This window comes from Sphaerodactylus townsendi, linkage group LG06 (assembly GCF_021028975.2).
Source record: "Sphaerodactylus townsendi isolate TG3544 linkage group LG06, MPM_Stown_v2.3, whole genome shotgun sequence".
NCBI classification, from domain to species: Eukaryota; Metazoa; Chordata; class Lepidosauria; order Squamata; family Sphaerodactylidae; genus Sphaerodactylus; species Sphaerodactylus townsendi.
The window spans coordinates 44,150,721-44,171,146 of NC_059430.1; the positions used below are offsets into that span (position 1 = coordinate 44,150,721).

At 46.7% G+C, this 20,426-nt stretch overlaps 1 protein-coding gene across 8 annotated transcripts in view; it reads right to left on the minus strand.

Annotated features, from left to right (window-relative positions):
- Nucleotides 1-20,426, minus strand: part of ARHGDIB (Rho GDP dissociation inhibitor beta) — a 32,212-nt gene that overhangs the window by 8,938 nt on the left and 2,848 nt on the right. For 3 of the 8 annotated variants that reach the window (XM_048501867.1, XM_048501860.1, XM_048501864.1), the window contains exon 2: nt 398-656. In XM_048501867.1, coding sequence (XP_048357824.1) covers nt 398-575 — 178 coding nt within the window. In that variant the 5' untranslated portion in view covers nt 576-656. Of the gene's footprint in view, nt 1-397; nt 657-3,153; nt 3,278-17,841; nt 17,990-18,027; nt 18,253-18,345; nt 18,478-20,426 lie in introns of those variants that run through there. The other 5 variants (XM_048501865.1, XM_048501866.1, XM_048501861.1 and 2 more) reach the window with 5 other exon arrangements.

The window sequence follows — 20,426 nt, forward strand, 5'->3', positions numbered from 1 at the left end:
GGTTTCATTTCTTAGAAAGACCCCTGTCAACAGCCCCCATAGGGCAATTGTTCAACTTTAAATAATATGAATTGCCCACTGAAAATGCTGGGGAACAGGATCTTCCAAATGCTAAATGGGTATTCCAACATTAACACTGAAGATAACGGTTATTCATCAAAAGGAGAAAACAGTGTGTGGATTTTAACGTAGGAAAGAGAAAACAAGTTATCTAGGAAGTCACCATTTCAAAACCTAAACAAGTAAATGATATCTGAAACACAGCTCCATTCCCTATTTATCAGATGGTACTTCTGGATTCTATCCATTTGAAACAATAGTGGCCTTACTGCACAACAATGCCAATATGGGCTTTCCCCCACTCTGAGGATCTTCTGTCATAGGTGGTGATCCATACCTGCCACCACAGGGCCATCCCCCAGCAGGGACTTCTTGTACTTTGCAAGGCTCTCATCATCCTTGTCCAGCTCCTGCAATTCCTGAAGAGTCTTTTGGGGAGGGGGCTTGTAGTTCAGTTTACTGTCAAGTTCGTCATCATCTTCTTCCACTTGCACCTCTGGGTCCTTCTCAGTCATGGTCACCTGGCCACAGAAGACGAAGTTGCCAGCCAGTAGAATTACAAAGCTGGTGAGGCTTATAAATCTTTAGGTAAGGTTCTGTTGGAAAGGACCAACTCAGTCAGAGGCATAGCTATCTACATATTTTCATAAGCATAAAAGTTAGTGACATTGATAGTAAAGGAAAAATCTGTTAAGTACAGAGGTACAATGACTTTATTACATTTTTGTATAGGGTGTTTAACAGCAACCTGACAGAATCAGTCATATAGTCCTGTATTTGCCATCCCTTGAGGAAGGAAAAATAGCACAATGTATTAATTCAAACAATCCAACAGTCTAACAGAGTGAAATATTTGCAACTAGAGAATCCATGCTTGCACGCCATAATAGCAACTAACATTCCCATCCATGAATGTATTTAGTGCCATGGTAAGCATAAATTATTAAAATATGTATCCCACCAACACTAAAGGTAGAGGTAGTCCCCTATACAAGCATGGGATCATTACTGAACCATGGGGTGAGGTCACATCACGATGTTTACTAGGCAGACTATGTTTACGGGGAAGTTTGCCATTGCTTTCCCCACCAACACTTTCCACATAAGTAATCTTGGTAGCAAACAATTAAAACAACCATACACCAGCAGTCTGCATGTAGATCAGCATCTGAGGTTATGAGCCAAGCCCTTCCGCACTTTCTGAGAATTCCACATCACTACAGGTTAGTGAAGTTAATGGGCTTCTTTCTCCTCCTCCTCTGCTCTTCCATCTCTACTTGCAGCCTGCTTGAGCCAATGTCTGACTGCAACAATAGGTAGTTGTTACTGAACGGACTCATGGTAGGTTGGGGAAACCCTGTTAAGTCAACAGTGTCTCGACCCATCCTGCCAACCCTTGGGGTGCCTAGCAGTGCTGTGCCAAAATGGGGAGCCCGTTCTTTGGATTGGCTTGTCTGGACTTGTCCTCACCCATATCTGCTTTGCAAAATACCTGCTTCACACCCTTCCTAAATGGATTAAGAGAACACAATGCCCCTGCCTTAGAAAGTATTCCTAGCTCCAGCCCTGGACTATGCACCCTGCAAAGACAAAGGATTTCTTAATGTATTTGCTCCAAATGTTCCTGCCAGTATTGTATTAACTCAAAACTTCTTCCTCTGACTTATCTCTAACAGCCACCTTATTTACATTGTCATTGTTTTATAATTATGATTGACTCAGCACTCTCCCCACCTCCTGGCACTCCCAGCTTAGCCCATCAGGCTAAGCACTAAAACCATTAGATTAACGACTCAACACTTAAAGTTGATGCCTGCCTCTTGTCTTTCCCCTGCATAACCCTTTCCCCTATAAGAAGCCCCTCTCCCAGCAGCCAGTGTTCAATATCTCTGGATACCTCTCTGTCTGTTGATATTGTCCCCAATGCATTGTTCTTTCTTCTGCCAGAGCTAAGCACAGGTCGCTCAGCTCATTGGACCTTTCCATTCCAAGATCAGGTGACTATAACCTTTACTCCCCAAATTCCCTTCATCTATTCCAAACCTATCCTCTCAACACTACTTATATCCTAGGACTATGTGTGTTCTGCTGCTTTGATCATTGTGTGTTTGTTTACCCTTATTGTTCCTCAATAAATTTGTTAAACGTTATTAGCTCTGTTGCTATTTCCTCCAAAAGCTGACTTGGCAACAAAGATCTCAAGCTTGCCCAACCTTTTGCTAAGCCAAAGAGTCTGTTCTCACTAATTCCTCCACTCTAAAAGGGATAGACTCCCATCTTTTCGGATGACTACTGGAACTGCATACATCTCTATGCTAATTGTGAAAATGAATTATTTTCACTCACTCACACATCCTCTGCCCCATTTGGACATCCTAAATTTTTCAAATTTCTTATCTGAGGCAACACAATGTTTCTGTAGTGATAGCCTCACAAAGGCACACAGTGATTTCACTAAGAAGCAATTACGTTGTACATTTACAATGGTTGCCACATGTAATCAACTACATTACAGTCATCTATTGATTTTTAGCATGCAGCTTGTTCTAGAACAGGGGTAGGGAACCTGCGGCTCTCCAGATGTTCAGGAGATGACAGAGGCTGATGGGAATTGTAGTTCCTGAACATCTGGAGAGCCGCAGGTTCCCTACCCCTGTTCTAGAATTTTTAAAGCCCATTGACAGGGTTGATCAATGCAAGTTATTTTTTAAGTAAGCTTAAGCTGGTATGCAGGACTGGAACGGTTTAAGCCAAAATATTGATGCATGTAGCCTCACCATCTTTTCTAAAAGAAAATGCTTCACACAGTTGTAGCATTAAGCAGCGTCCTTTGGATAGCAAACTGTCTGTAGTGGTCTTTAGGTAACAAATGTCTTTTCATGCCATATCAACACAAAAACATATTGCTTCAAGAAATAAACAATTGCACACAGTTCCTTTACTAAATGGCTACTATGGCAACGCATTCCAGCCTCAAACAGTCCCGCAACAATCAGTATCAATTCAATATTACAGCTGGCAAATTATAGAGATTTAGATCTGCAAAGTACATGCAAGAGATATTCAGGAAGGCATGCCATGGAAGAAAAATACCTGAATGCACTTTTTAACACACCATTAAAAATCAACAAATGTGGATAAATCCAGCTCCAAATGTCGTGAAATTTCTCCACTGCATAACACTTAAAATAGCTGTTGTCTGCTACAATTAGGTGCCCCTTCCTGCACAGGAAGGAAGCATAGTCTTGTTTCTATGACAACCCAGACCCTGGCTGCAGAGTCCTTTGAGCAGCAACCCTTACATATTGAGACTCCTCCAAAAGAGAAAGGAGTCTGTTCTTACTTCCACATGCACTATTTTCAACAAGGGCTTAATAGGGAGAACCTTTGTCACATAAAAACAAGTCTGCTCCTGTGGTAATTAAAAAGGAAAGAATGATAGCAGAGTTCAGTAGAATGGAATCATAGAGTTGGAAAAGACCACAATGGCCTCAAGTCCAACCCCCTACCATGCAGGGATACACAGTCAAGGCACTGGCAGTTGGCCATCCAGCCTCTGTTTAAAAACCTCCAAAAAAGAAGACTCCACCACACTCCAAGGCAGTGTATTCCACTATTGAATAGCCCTTACTGTCAAAAAGTTCTTCCTAATGTTTAGGCAGAATTTCTCTTCCTGTATCTTGAATCCATGCCTAGTCTCTGGAGCAACAGAAAACAAGCTTGCTCCTTCTTTAACATGACATCACTTCAAATATTTCAACGTGGCTATCAAGTCATCCCTTAACCTTCTCTTCTCCAGATTAAACATACCCAGCTCTCTAAATTTATCCTTGTAGGGCACAGATTCCATACCTTTTACTATTTCGGCCACCTTCCTCTGAACCCCATTCCAGCTTGTCAATATCCTTCTTGAATTGTGGAGGCCAAAACTGGACACAGTATTCCTGGTGAGATCTGACCAATGCAGAATAGAGTGCTACCATTATGTCCCTTGATCTAGACACAGTACTTCTATTGATGCAACCCAGAATTGTATTGGCTTTCTTGGCTCTATCACACTACAGACTCATGTTCAGCTTGTGGTCTACTAAAGACTCTCAGATTCTTTTCACATGTACTGCTGTCAAGTCAGATGTCATCCATCCTATATCTGAGCATTTCATTTTTTCTGCCTAAGTGTACTATATTACATTTATCTCTGGTGAAATTCATTTTGTTAGTGTTGGCCCAGCTCTCTAATCTGTGGAGGTCACTTGGAATTTTGACCCTGTTCTCTGGGGTGTTAGCTACCCCTCCTAATTTGGGGTCACCTGCAAATTTTATTAGCATGCCTTCTTCTCCGTCATCCAAATTGATAAAAATATTGAATAGCACTGGGCCCAAGACAGAACCCTGAGGCACTAGTCACTTCTCTCCAGAATGAAGATGAGCCATTGGTGAGCACCCTTTGGGTGCTCCCATTACTACTACTTCTCTCCTTTCTGTAAGTTTAGTCATCTGTTCTAGGAAGGTAACATCTAACACTTCAGTCTGACTTAGGGGTCTGTAATAGACCCCCACAATGAGGTAACTGTTGTTTCTCTCCCTCTTACTTTTTACCCAGATGCTCTCAACCTGGCTTCCAGGATATAACTCATGAATCTGCTCACAGGTGCAATCCTTCCTGATGTATAATGCTACTCTTCCTCCTTTCCTAGTTGGTCTGTTTCTCTGAAATAGGTTATACCCCTCAATAGTTACATTCCAATCATAAGACTCATCCCACCAGGTTTCAGTGATGCTTATTATATCATATTTGCAGTGTTAAGAGCTCAGGTTCGTCTTGTTTATTTCCCATGCTCTGTGCAGTGTAGAGACATCTAAGGCCATGGTTCATTCTCCCTGGCTGCTTATCTAAGGTGATAGATAGGCAGGCAGGTGGAACAAGAAGGACAGGTGAATAGATTAAATGGAAGACAGAAAGGGCCACAGGAATCTCCAGCTGTTCAGACAAGAGAGGCTGTAAGTAGTTCAAAGCCACCCAGCAAGCTTCCATGGCAAAATGGGGACATTAATCAGATTCTCCTAGATCCCATTGTAGTCGACCCACGCGGTCAGCGTAAGAACGAGACGAGACGCGGAGATAACATCTGGTGGAGAGATGCATGGCCAGCTTGGCGGAAGACCGGAGGTCCGTGTTCCTCCTAGCGAAAGTCTCCCGTCTGCCGGTTCCTGGCACCTTTATTGTTACTTCTATCGGGGAGTGTAGGAGGGGGAGGACTGCGGGGGAGTTCCGGGAGAGCGGGAGGCGGGGAGAGATCATCATGTGATACATGATCTCATCTGGCCTAAATCGGAGAGGGAGCTGTCTGGCGTCTGAGCCTAATCCTCACCTGGGGGGCAAAGACCATTGTCCCTCGCCCGGTGATTGAGACCAGACAGTTCATGACCCGTGACTCATGGGGGGGATGAGGTAGGAAGTGCGATCACGACGGCAAGGTCAGCCGCGGAGTCCGCTTGGCGTCCCCAACGTTCTACCACGGCACTGCTGGAGTCGGCAGTGCACTACTACATCTCGCATTTTTTACAGCGGGGGGGCGGCGCTAAAGAAGGCTGCATTTGAAGAGCGCTTTTGTCTCCTCCGCCCGTTGGTCAGGCTGATTAAACCGCTTTGTGCAAACATTAGAACTTGGTTGCGGGTAAGGGAAATCACGAGGGCTCACACCGCGTTACAGGCAATATTAGACACGCATTGAGCGAAACAAGATCCGGATAATAAGGCACACTAATTAAGACAACGCAGAGCTGTACACAGTTAGCACTCAATCCATCCCACTCCGGCAGCCAGCTCCAGAGGGCGGACCACCAGCGGGCAAAAACATCACACTGCGATTAGATACAATTTCTTGCAGCTCACGTAAACGGTTGGGAATCATCGGGAAGATTAAAACAATGCATATTATGTACACTCTCACCGCTTTGGTAGATTCAGTTAATGGCGGCATGATTATCTAGAGCGGCTTTTAATGAAGTTCCTTGTTGCTTTCGAGGAGGCCAGGGCATCCAGGGCAATGAAAGCTGAGTTAATTGGACTTCAGCGAGTCACAGTCCAACTGGCCAATAGTACAGGAAATGAGTCGGGGGCCTCCCACAGGAAGTCGCCGAGGAAGGCAGACTCGCTTGAGGAAGGGCGCATCGCGATCGATCCGACAGGAGGGATTGAAAGGCGGAGTGGAAGGCTGATGGCGGCGGTGTCCGAACTCCTGGGGTGGAGCCTGGGGTAAGGTGGCCAGGCGAGGGCGGTGGTGGAGAATCCCGGCAGATAGGCGAAGCGGAGATGCAGTAATAGCGTAATAATATAACTTCCGAAAACTGGAGCATGCGATGAGCCCAAAATAAGCGGAACGCATGGTTACCAAAGCTATAGGATTGCGGTGACTCTCTGCGAAAGCAAGGTGCGTGGAAGAAGGCGGTTCCGATAACATGCAAGTGGCTGGAGGCGGCCGGAGAGTTCCAAGAGTTAACTTATCGGGGATGTTCCGGCTGTAAGTGCTCAAATTCCGGCCCGGTTAGAGGAAGGAGGATGGCGGCGGTCGTGCCAGATGAGGATCCTGCGGGGGGGGTGACCGACTGTCTGCCCGGTGGGGGGGGTAGTTGTATTGGCGCTGCTGATGGCTGTAAAATCCACAGTGATAGCCGCAAAGGCTGCAGCTTTGGGATTCTTAGGCGTCTAGAGGCGGCCGGCTGCCTCGCGGAGTCTTCGGGTTGGCCGGATTACCGGGTCGTTCGATGCTGGATTGTAAGTCTGCTGAGGCTGTGGGATGGGGTGCTCGGGGGAGGCCTGTTCGTCTTCTCGTGGTGTGGCCTGGCTCTCGCTTGGCATAGTTCCTCGAGCGATTCCGGACATGTCGGGCTGGGATCCATAGAGGACCTGTAGGGAGAAGGACTTCAAGCATACCCCCCCTTCCCAGGTTATGAGGGGGGCCGGTCCCCGCCAGGTTCGGATCTGGGGAGTTGGCGGTAGTAGACCCTTGGGCGTGGGGAGGGTCTGACTCGCCTGGAAGTGTCTTTCTATGGGGTGACCTGTTGTCCTGATGGTAGAGGCGAGCAAATTTAGATGATTAATGGTGAAAAGTACTTTTGAGACTGGGTTTGTTGTATGTGGCCTAAATGGGAGACTAACTCCCCTTTCTTTGGTTTGTCTGGCTAAAATCTCTTTGAAGTTACTGATTTGCTCTTTCAGCGCATTGCTTGCACTTGCTGTTGTAGGGAATCCCGTGTGTTATACGCATTCCCCAGTTAATTCAGAACTGAGCAAAAGACGCGGAAGGAATATCTTGAGCGTTATCCACGTTTCATGAATGACGGCTCATAGCGGTTATCGCATAAAAGAAGGTGCTGGATGGCGTGATTGGTGGTCGCCACCGAATTAGTATTGTAGCCAAGGACACACTCGGTAAGTATCTATGGTTACGTGTAGAGTGCTTCAGGGGCTAGGGCGAGGACCAGGGATTCGCGTCCATTTGCCACAGAATCATTTGCCAGGAGCCCCCTCGGGTTTACTCCCCGGGTCTGACGAGAGGGGCCGAGGGCAGCGTGAACGTTGGCGCCAGGATTTGCCGCATGGACTGCGCCTGGTTGGAGAGGATGCTGCAGGATCCGGCGAAAGTCTTTTGCCCTAAATTGAAAAAAATCCGTCGTGACTGGAAGGGCCGGAAAAGTGGGTGGAGATATTAGGTGAAGCGTTGTTCATGCGTGCTGGTTTCCCTAGCTAAGAGGGCCTGAGAGATGGCGTGGTGGCTGCGCATATAGCCTATAAATTACTAGGAGGTTCTGGGATGCTAGAAGGGTTCCGTGGCGTCAGGAAAGAAGACCTTCATGAGGTTTAGGTGGAATTCGGGGGGCCGCGTAGGCTCCGGTAGAGGTGAGGCAGTTCACGTGCGCCTAATGCGTATTGGGAATGGAAACTCAGAAGGTTGAAGGGTTGGGGAAAGTTTGAAAGGCCAGAATGGCAGCGGCAGGCAGCTCAGCCCGTTGAAGCGGAGGCTTGGGCGGTGTGTAAGCCCGGTCTGCCATTGACCATTACCGTTGAAATGCAATGGCCCGGCACGCTTGCCCCCGTCGGCGAAGATAGTGGGGCGCCTTGGAGTGGGGCAGGGGCGCTAAAGGCGAATGGGACAGGGTAGAAGTGGAGGAGAGGGAAGTGCAGTGGTCTGGGGGGGGGGAGGTGGAAGAGGATCTCCCCGCGAGAATTTTCTAGGGCCAGCTGAGAGGTGAGGAGGCATTCAAGAGGTGTTGGAACTCTGTTCTGTTTAAGAGGCATGACGCATGATTTTTTCGAGTCCCATCCCACCATTACCACAGTCGCGCTGGCGCCCTTGGTTGATGAGAGAGATCTGCGTAAAGCTGGCCGGGGGGTGGAGAAGATTTTTTAGCGGGCACATGATGAACGATAAAGCCGGTATTCAACCAAGAAGGTTTGTGGGCGGCCGTGTGTACCCCTAGGACCCGGTAGGGAGAGGGGGGGTGTTCCAAGAGGAAGAGTGAGAGAAGTTGATCTTTGAGGGAGGACTTCGGGATCCACCCTTCGGGCGGGCTAGGACCTCCTTTACTGCTTTCGAAAGGTGTCCTTGTGCTTCTGGGTGAGTTGGATCTTGTCCCCCCCGGATTTTGTGAGCCGGGAGTAAAAGCGAAAACAGGGGCTGGAGCAAGAGGGGTGGTGAGAGCAAAAGAGGGCCGGACCCAGTTGAGGGTTCCGAGCAGCTGCTGCAGCTGGAGGAAGCGTGAGCGTGTCTGGGATTTGAATCTCGGTATGACAGAGGCCCGAGGAGTAGAATTGGAAGAGCTTATGCGCCCAGATACACAAAATGGCTCGTTCTTCTGCACCTTTTAGGGGGGTGCATGTATAGAGCCTGACTTTGTTTTAGCGTTAATGAACGTAGCTAGCGTCACCCTGCTGCAGCGGGGATGGTCAATTGCGGTCGTACTAGGATATCATCCATGCCAATGTGGATGATCGCAGCTCGAGCGCTGGCGAAGCGAAATGGGGCTAAAGTGATAGACGAAAGAATTGACACAAAGCAGTGGGGCTGTTGAGCATCCCCTGGGGAGCCAAGACCTTCCATTGGTATCTGGCTGTCGCGGACTGCTGATGGTTAAGCACCGCAACCGTGGCAAGTTTTAAATGTACTTCGGTCTTCAGAGGGAGAGGGGATACAAAGCAAACAATCCTTCGTGGGTCAACAACCAGGACCTGAGCCAGTCTGAGGGGATAAGGTTGGGGGTTGGGTAAGCGCGTGATTGAAGAGGGCCCAATGGGCTGGATACAGGGGCATTTACTGCTCTGAGATCTCTGTATGTCGCCAGGCCACTCTTCTTTTATTACAAAGACAGGTGTGTGTTCCAAAGCCATGTTAGCGGGGCCTCTTCATGTGAGCCCCTTGGTCAGCTGCTCCCCGCGAAGTTGGTGCATGGCAAGCAGTTTCCTCTCTGGGCAGCTGACCACTGTTCTGCCCATGCACAGGGTCTTAGGTGGTCCGCGTGGAGGGGAGGGCAGTGGCGGCGGGCTACTGATCTCGAAGCTCTCCCCGCTGACCATGGGGAGAGGCGATGAGTTGCGCGCCATTTCTACGGCAGGGGGGGGGGTTTCTGGTGCCGGCCTGCTCCCCTTTCCCCTCGGCCGAGGCCAAATGTGTCCCAACCCGGCCACTGATCAGGCCGCCCGGACACTGCGTCGATAAGCGGTCGCGGGGCGCTGGGGCCCCCCCGCGCCTAGGGTTCACCTTGGGCCTCCGAGGCGCTGTGTGGAGTGGCCAGGCGGATGCTCTTAGAGGCGTAGGGGGGGGCCCGTGGCGTCGCGGCTGCCCCGTGCGGAGGCCGTTCTTCTGCAGGATGCCCGCCCACATTGGGGTAATGCTTGCTGAGGCTCCCGAGCGAGCGAATCCGTGCCCCCCCCCCCAGGTAACAAGGGATAGTTTTGCTCAAAGGGTGGAGAAGGCTGGGAGGGCGGGCCTCCCTGAGGGTCTTCTCGCTTGGGGGAGACCCCTTTTAGGTGCGGAGTCGTGAGGCCCCCCTACTGGGCAGCCTGCAATCTTTACGGAAGTGTCGGACTGAGTGGCAGGTAGAAACAACACCTGCCTCCGAGGGCTGTTTCCTGGCGATGGGAAGGGCTGGCGGTCAGGGAGGTCCAGCGTGGTAGGCGAAGGACCCGGATATCCTGGCAAGCCTTTAAGCATCTCGGCCAGTTCAGGGTCCTTACACCTTAAGCCTGTGATTGCCTTGCGGCATTCAGCCCGGAGGCTCTCTTTGGCGGCAGACGCCCTAAGGGGATTCGGGCCCTGGAGCCTCCCTCTGTTGTCAACCTGCCTCTTGAGAGCCTCCTGTAGGTCTGCTCACAAACTTCGGTAGGGTTCTTGGGGTTTTTTGCGGGGATGGCAGAGAAGCTCTGTGTGGGCTGGCCAGGAAGTGGGGACCCCTGACAGCGCCTTTGTAAGCTACTCAGAGGCGCACCGTAAGAGGTGGCTTCAGGTAGGACACTAATCTGATTGTTGGGGTTACTGAAGGCGCCGAAGCCGTAAAGGATTCTTGTGGCCCGGTGTAGAAGCGCCCCGCTTGGCGTTGCCCTGCTAAAGGCATTGCTGGCGGAACTGGCGCTCTCCCAGATCGCAGAATTATGCGGGGCTCAGGAGCATCACGAAGGCCCGGTCTTCCAGTCGTCAGGACCATTAGGTGGCTCACCATGACGCCCTCGAGCATGCTTCTCACACTTAGGGGTGGTGACTCCCCGTCCCCGCCACCAGCTTCTTGGAGCTTCGGTGAAGGATTTTATGGCTCAGGAAGCGGTACTTCGACAACTCCGCTGAATCTATGCCATCACCTCCCCACCCGGTATCTGTGGAGTGGGCCGGGGGGCACAATGCAAGAATTCGGCATCGTCTTCCGTCAGGGTTCTTTCTTCTGCAGATGCGTGGGCTAATACGGCTCTGCAAGAGTTTTGAAACCCAGCGCCATTACGTGTGGCTGGCCAGGTGCAGTGGCCGAGGAAAATGAAGCCCGAGGAGCAGGGGAGGCGGCCGAGCGGCGGAGAGTTTGTGAGTTGAAGCCCGAAGGAGCGAGGAGGAGAGCAGAAGGAGTGACAGGCGTCCAATTTAGTGGATAGAGAAATTCCGGGGTTGAAATTGAAGGTGAAAGATCCGAGAAGTGACCTACAAAGCAAGGGGAGCCGTGAGTCTGCAGGCTGATGGCGGCGACAAAACATTGTCTCCACGTCAGTAGCAGCGACATGTCGGCCGGGCTCTGTCTTGAAATTAAGCCCGATGTTTTCCCCAGTCCTTAAGGTTCAATGTCCCCCCCTCTGGAGTACCACTGGACACTGAGCTTCAATCTCCTCAACCAATTTCGCGAGCTCCCTTCTCTTTACGGGGACCCTGCGCATTTGCGTTAGCGGCTTTCAGTTCGTCTAGCGTGCTTGTCATAAAGCCCTGCTTTTGCAAGCTCCCATATCACCGGGTGTTCCGTCGGACGAAGTGTCTAGGGCGATGTCTCTGGATCGCGCCGATCAGAAGGACGAAGCGATGCAAGCAGTGTGGTCCCTGGATCTGCGCCCGATCCAGCTGGACTCTCGGTATCGCTCCGTAACCCTTCCCCAAGCCCGGCGGTGAAGGCAGAATTGGAGGATGTGAGGATTCCCGGGTTCAAAGCAACGCAACTTGTGAAAAGTGGCAGCCACGCGCCGTCAGCGTAAAACTGAGACGAGACTGGCGGAGATAACATCTGGTGGAGATCGCATCAGCAGCCGGAGACCCGGAGGTCCGTGGTTCCTTAGCGAGTCTCCCGGGCTCTGTCCGGTTCCTCCTGGCACCTTTATTGTTACTCTCCATAGGGGCGTGTGGAGTGGAGGAGAGGACTCGCGCGGGAGTTCCGGAAGAGCGGGAGGCCGGGAGATCATCATGTGATGCATGATCTCATCTGGCTACGTGCGGAGAGGAGCGTACGCGTCTGAGCCTAATCCTCACCTGGGGGCAAGACCATTGTCCCTGCGCCCGGTGATTGAGCCAGACAGTTCATGACCCGTGACTCATGGGGGGGATGAGCGGGTAGAGCATGCGTCATCGACCCGGCAAAGACGCTACCGCAGGTCCGTTGGAAGCGTCCCAACGCTTCTACTACTGCTGCACTGCTAGATTAGGCGAAGTGCACTACTACATCCCATTCCAACATTCTACCCACTTTGCCATACTGGGTCTCAATGCCTTCTCAGAATAGCAAACCAAGAAATCACTCAAAGTTTTTTCCCCAGTCCCACTACCCAAGATCATTCCTACATCAAGATAGCAGGAATTAAAGTTGGAAACTTCTACATGCAAAATATGAACTCTGTTACTGACCAGTGATAACATAAACAGAATAAATCTATGAATGTATGGAAAAAGGCAAACTCCACACAGGGAATTATTAGAAAAAGACTGAAAATAAAACAGACAATAATGTATTTCACATTTGAAATACTGTGAGTAGTCCTGGTTACCACACCATAAAAATATTTTGTAGAGCTGGAAAAAGTACAGCAGAGGGAAACCAAGATGAACAAGGGGTTGGAGCCCCTTTCTTATGAGTAAAGGATAAAGAGTCTGGGACTTCTTAGTTTAGAGAAAGATGTCAAAGAGAGACATGATAGAGATTTGTAAAGTTATGCATGGGATAGAAAAGGTGTACAAAGGACGTCTCCCCACCGACAACATAAAACGTAATACTCCCGCCAAAAGATGCAGTTTAAGGAAGGACTCCCCACCGCTTAGATGCCAAAAACGTTGAGGGTCTGTCGCTCTTTCCACCCCTCATCATGGGTTTTTCCAGAACCTGCATTTATATGAACCTTTTGAAAACATACATGCTGAAGCCGGATCCGAGGGGAGGAACAGGAGTTGAATCTGTGTTTGTTTTCACGCAGTTGGGAATGACACAATGGCTTTCCAGCCAATCAGAGCGCAGTGGGCTATGCGTGATGCACCACAGCCTTTTTTTGCTGTGTGCTGGGCATGGCCACGTGGAAACGGGGACACATGGACACAAGCAGCTCAACAAACATGCACACGTGCAGATGTTCAGCAAATATTGTCCATATGAACGTTAAAGCGAAAATAAGAATTATGAATTTTTAATCAGGAGTGGAGTAATGTGCCCACTCCAACCCAACAGCCAATGAAAATGCCTGGCACTGTCATGTTGTCACGTAATGACATCACCACGTGGCTGCGTGCAAAAATTGTTTTTAAAAGGTCCTGCCCCAACACAACACGACAGTCAATCAGGACAAGGAAGAACACGATCACTGAGCGGATCGCATGTTCAAGGGGAGTGTTACTTGAATCCACATTACTTGAATCCTTGATAGAAATCAAGGTCTTCAGTGGAGTGGGAAGGGAGAACGTGAGATGAAAAGGTACTGTTTCTTTTGTAATCTGGATGTATCCAAATTTAATTTCTCGGTGGGGATTCAGCCAGAGATAACCCTTTTTTCCCTATAATTCTACAACTTAGGGGCACCCAATGAGGTTAATGGGCAATAGGTTCAAGACAAAAGGACATAATTATTTATTCAAGAACTAATTAGATTGTAGAATTCACTGCCAGTGGATATAATGAGAACCACAAGGATAGCTTTAAGAGGAACTCAAGACAGATTTGTGGAGAATAGATCCATCAATGGCTACTAGCCTGGGTGACTAAAAGAAAACAGAAGTAGCAAAATTTTGAATATCTGTGCTAGAGGATGGCATGGGGGAAGGCCTTTATTGGCATAGAAGTGGCCGCTATGTAAAAACAGAATGGACTATATCAGGGGTCTGCAACCTGTGGCTTTCCAGATGTTCATGGACTACAAATCCCATTAACCCCTGCCAGCATCTGGAGAGCCACAGGTTGCAGACCCCTCGACTAGATGAACCACTGAACTGATCAAACAAGATTCTTCTCACCATCTTAGAGAAACAAACACAATCTTCAAATACCCTTCATTAATGGCAAGTATAGAAACTGGCAAGCTGTAGAAATGACTTTCCTCATCTAAAGAAGCAGCTGGATAGTTTTGTTGAAGGCTTTCACAGCTAGAATCAACTGGGTGTTGTATTTCCGCAAAGAGAAGTTTTTTATATTAAATTATGGTTATTTTGAGCCGTATTATTATTATTCTGTTATTCTGGTTGTTAACTGTTTTGTTGTATGATGCCAATAAAGGCTATATGTATGTATATGTATGCAACTGAGTGTTGTGGGTTTTCCAGGCTGAGTGGCTGTGGTTTGGTGGTTTTAGCTCCTAATATTTTAGCCACATCAGTGGCTGACAACTTGAGAGAAATGTCATGATAAGATTCATTTCTCTCCATGGAACAATGCAGAGTAATTTGTGCCATGGAGAGAAACACATCTTACCTTTTATAGTAGCCACCAGCTATACCTGCAGGCCTTTCTAAGCAGATTTTCGGGGGGGGGGGGTGTTAATAGTTGTCATTAGGTAGTTATATGAAGTGATGGCTGAACTTTTTGCTCAAAGAAAAAAACGTAAAGGCAGACTAATTTGGCTTGTTTTGTCCTTGTTTCAGAAAAAAACCATTAAAATTATCATGTTGAATTCAATGTATTTACTGCTTTCATGTGGCAGAAGATAGCTACAATATTAACCAAACTATAGATCAATATGAAAAGCAATACTAGAGAGTGAGTAAACAGATGAAGCCCTGACGTATGCATAATTTCTGAACTGGAACCTAGATCCTATGCTGCCTTTCTGCTCACCACAGGTGCTTTTGCTCATGAAAGAGGGGAAGAGTGATTTTTGCTGATTTTCCGCTCACTGCAGCCCCTCACTTTGACCTTCATGATATTCCTGACAGGCCGTGGCTAACAGGGATACCATTTCAGAGGGCAATAAGGACTGCATCTGAATGTGGAAGGAAGGTAAGCCTATTTATGCAGTGCAGCTCTGCTACAAATATAAAAAATGGATGAATGAAATTAATAGGACCCAAACCTAGGCCTTTTATAAACAGGCACTGCATTAGTGTTCCAACTCTTGTTACAGCCACATTGCAGAGCAAAACTTCCCCTGAAGGTCAATAAACAGAAATGGGCAGCAAACCTCAGACTGTCACAGAATTCAAGAGAGTCCTTTATTCTCAAGTCTCATCTGAGGTTGAATCAGAGACAGCAAAACAAAGGTGCCTAGCTGTGCAATCCTAAGTGAGTCTACTTACAATGCTACTCAGGTCCATTCAATGTGGCTTACTCCCAAGAAAGCGTATTTAGGACTGCACCCTAAGGAGCAGCAACCACTGTTTTACCATCTGAGGAGATCTCTATGCTGAAACTTCCTTCAAACTGTTTACGTATGTCTTAGGAAGGGAACAAAATAGAAAGTAGTGATAAGAGGAAGGCAGATTCACGAACAGGTGTTGTGGCCACCTGCAGTTGATGGATGCATATGGTAAGTGGTCCTGCATTAACAGGTGTAGAGCTGTATTGTGAAACAGTCTGGATACCATCCGGCCTCACCTTTACGTGAATGTAGCTTTAAAGACGTTTTTCTGGAACTACAAAATCAGAACACATAACTACAGTCCAATGTGAAACACTAAGGCAGACTCTTGTCAAATATACAACCAGCAACCATAAAAAACAAATATGCTCCACCCAAATTATGGTTTGGGGAGGTATTATTGCCATTGCCTTTGATAGACTCTGCTATGCCCTTGGCCCACGAGTCCAAGAGAAGTTGACTCATATTTAAATCAAATGTCCTTACATATTATGCTGTCATATATCCCAGTCTAAATGACCACTCCCCAGCCTTTTTTCAAAAAAGCATAACCAAAAAGCACAAAGAAAAAGGACTAGACACACAAAGAATGCACAAGAGCAATAACTGTGGAAGCCCAGTCAGAAAGGAAAGTGTGAAACACAGAAGACACTTAGACAGACGCCCGCGCACACACAAAAAGAGAATGCTACACGAAAGGAAGAACACAAAGCAAACACACTGATATTTTTCAAAAGCCAGGCTGCTTCTCTGTGTCTTTCCCAGTGAAACTAGCAATTGATCACAGCCTGGTCTGATTCATGGAGGCTGAAATGGGCAGTGCCTTTTGATTGCTCCTTCAAACCTCCCCTCAGCCCCCACTTCTATATTTAAAAGCAAAATACAGGGATATTAGAAGGGCTGGGAGCTGCTATCATTGCTGCCTACCATTACAACTTGCAGGGAAAGTTATTCCATCCTCACTCCAGGGTAATGCAAAAATCCCTGGCTTAGCACTTTAGAGAGCCCAGCTTTAGTATGAAATTAATCTGTCCTGTGCTCCCACACCCCTGAGTCTCATTCTAATACCTCTCCTTTTTCCCATGAAACCAGAACCTGGCACCAGAGAAGTGTGAGCCCAATCGCCAAGCCTACCCCAAGGCAACCATATGATAATATACTAATAATTAAATGCCATCAAGTCTCAAGTAAACTCTCATGGGTATTTTCATTTAAGAGATGAGCAGAGGTTTGCCTTCCTTTTTAATACAAGTTTTACATGAACTTAACTGTCATGGCTTTCCATAAGTAATCTTGGCAACTGCAACTTGGTACAGTTGTTAGAATTCTCTGTTAGGAACTCTCTGCCATCTTCACAAAATTACATATTTATACTCCGTTTTCTTCCCCAATGAAGACCCACAGTAGCTTTCAACATCATTCTCCCCCTCCTCCATTTTATTCTCACAACAACTCTGCCAGATAGGGTAGAAAGACAGTATTATTTATTTATTTATTCATGCATTCATTCATATCCCACCCTATCCTCGCAGGGCTCAGGGCGGGTCACAACATAAAAACGTTATACAATCCTTAAAACATTTCAAAATATAAATAACAGTACAATATTAAAAACAATGATATTTCAATTCTAGACCAGATGATAAAAACAGATGGCAGTAGATAATAGACATGGAAATGCTCTTCACCACCTCCTTAGGTCAAGAAAGTTTCCATGGCAGAGCAGAGATCTGAACCTGCATCTCTCAGATCCTTAACCAATACTCTAACCCAGGAGTGGCCAACCTATGGTGCTCCAGATGTTTATGGAGAGCCAATTGGCCATGCTGGCAAGTGCTGATGGGAATTGTAGTCCATAAACATCTGGAGCACCACAGGTTGGCCACCCCTGCAGTAACCGCTACATCAGTTTATTGGTTGGCTAAATATGGCAAATAGACAGGCTGGATAAATATCATGATAGTTTTTGCAAGTGTTCCAGAGGAACAAAAGAGCAAGGAAGCAGACACACAAACAGTGCACAAAATCTGTAAGTAACAACTAGCTATTTGCACTTTGTGAAGAGAAAAATGATCTCAGGGATTCTTTCGTAAGAGATTCTACTCTGCCAGTAGGTCTGGCCATCCCACCACTATCCTCTCATGTCATACCAACACACAACATCAAGATATTTAAATCAGTATCATATTAATTTATGGAAGGAAAGAGGAGACATTGTAGAACACTGGCTAGAATACTGGTCTTGGACAAAGGAAAATAAGATCCAAATTTCTATTCAGTACCAAATATTAGTGTGGCTTCTAAGCAAGTTACCATCTCTCAGCCTAACCTTCATCACAGGGTTGTAACCTATTAGATTAAACCTCTGCTCTGATTTCCCTGGATGAAATGCAGTAAGTCAAGTCAATGTAGTAAGTCAAATCAACACAAGACAGAAAGGACACAGTGAGATTTCATTTTCTCCACAGCCATGAGAGCCTGGAACTTACCTTTCTCAATCTAGCTCCTTCCGTGCTGTGTTTTAATGAAAACGAAAATTGTGTCTACTCAGTTTCTACAGCTCCACCTCAACCAGAAATAATGGTACAAAGTAAATCATGCATTCGAACGCAGGATTCATGCAGTGTGTGTCAACCCTCTGCTGACATCATGTGGAGCTGTACAATATACCTTACCTTTCTTGCGGGGGGGTGGGGAGATAGAGAAGTGTGGACTCCACAAGTTGGCTGCACATCACAGCTACAGCCCAAAGAAAGCTGGCAGGCTAAACATGCCCTAAAAGTCTCTAGAGATTAACCTTTGCAGCTTGTAGGCTGCACAGAAGCACTTAAAATAGAGAATACTGAAATAATCTAGAAGAGTTGGATAAAGATTCACACACGGGGATCCAGGAGATCATTAGTCTAAGCCTTTTGTTTCTCTAAACAGAATACAAACTATTAAAATAACTTCTTTGTCTAAAAAAGCAAGATTTCTCTAATGATTCTACTTGCCTCACCCATCTTTCTCTGTGGTACCCATCTCCCATAGCTCTCCAGATTTCAAATTGTTTCCATAGCAGCACAATACTCTAATGTTCCTACAGCAGAACTAGAGCATTAACATTCCTGAACTGTGGTTATACAGAAAGCTTTGGCTTTAAGTGAAGAAATAAGTGTGTGTGTGTGTGTGTGTGTGTGTGTGTGTGTGTGTGTGTGTGTGAGAGAGAGAGAGAGAGAGAGAGAGAGAGAGAGAGAGAGAGATTGTGTTTATACACACACACACATTTGATAGGAACTCCTTGCCACATCATATGGCTGAAAAAAAGGCTTTTTGACCTGAGTCAGATCTCCAGTGATTAAATGAACAATTCAAAAGCACTATTTTGGTACAACAAATGGAATTCTTTGTTGAATAATTAATTGTTCTGCAAACAAACAAATAGGCCCAGGACTGCCATTTATCTTTGCCATCTGCCTATGTTAGAAATAGATCTGATGAAAACCATATTTGTCCTCACAGCATGGCACTTGAAGTAAGGAAATACAATGTATCCCATTTTACAGAGGGGAATGGTTATTAGAAGTAAGGTCAGAAAAAATCATTTTGTTCTCTGGAATAACTTACACACTCCTAGTTTTATACTCTTAATCACTACCATAAAGATTACAGACCCCAGTTCCTCCAAATCCATATGCTAAATAGGGTTGCCAGATTTTGTCAGGTGGGACTCTTGCACCTCTGAATTCACACTATGACAACTTTTGTCACCCTGAATTCAAAGTGAGAGTTAAAAGAACCACCTAATGGAGGATATCTGAAATTAATTTGAAGTAGATTGATTTATATTATATAACTATGTATTAATAAGTGATATTAGGTTAATAGATAATACGACGGATAGGGTGACGAATTTGATGTTCCGATGTTCCACTGAAGTTCCGCTGATTTAGTTTCTTCAATGTATTTATAAGATTGACAATGTAATAATGATAATTTTATTTTCTATTTTTTATTTCCTGTTTCTTTTTCTCTCTTTTTTCTCTTGAACTTGCCTTTTAAATCTTTTTCCTTTTGACTTATGTTGATTTCCTCACTGCCAATTAATCCTGGGATAGTCACCCAAAATATCCAGGTTCCTTTGAGATCTCCTCACAGCTGAACCGCAGAACACAGTTCAGTCCCTCCCCCCCCCCCCTTATCACGTGATTTTCCTGGACCTGCTTGCATTGCACCTTTTTGAAAAAAAACTCCCACGGGAGCTAACATGAGATGGGGGCTAAACATTTTGGGTCCATAACTTGGCCCCCATGAACCAAACTTCACCAAACCTGGGTGGTATCATCAGGAGGGTCTCCTAAAGATACGTCACTAAGTATGTATTGAGTTTGCAACTTTTCCAGTTATCTCAGGAAAATTTTCAGTGTTGGCCACTACCATTCTGTGAAGGAGATCCATGAAAGTGAGGAAAAATAATTCATATTAGATTTTTTTTAAAAAAAATGGGCAGGTGGGGAAGAGGGTCACGCAATCTACCCCAGTAAGTAAACTACAACTGGCTTTATCTTCCACCTGGGAGGGTCTGGATTTGTAGATAGATACAAGTCGTCTGAATGAAGCCATTGGGACAGATGAATATTTTGTAGCTGGGGCAATTCAACCCTGGTAGGAATATTGGGAGGTGAAAAGGTTGTAAAGCCTAAAAAGACCAGTACATTTTCTGTCCAGATGGGCTTTTCTGTCCAGATGGTGACTTTCTGAACCCCTAACCACACACAGCAAGCAACACAGAAAATACTCTGCCAAGCATTCGCTATTACTCATGGAAGCCTATGTGGGCAGCAGAAATATGCACTCACCCTGTGCTAATCCCTATGCACTGGCTGAAATCAACCTGGACCACTTGCCCCCATTTCCTTAACTCCTGGCTGAACCCCAAAATAAGATGACTGGATGCACTTCCTTGTGCAAGGCAACTAATATGAATGAACTTGCATCAAGTTCACACTGAAAGCCTGTGGCAGACATGGCCACTGAACCAACCACCCTCAGGTCCCTGAAATTGGTGACTTGGCCACTGGGCCTGCTTTCTGAA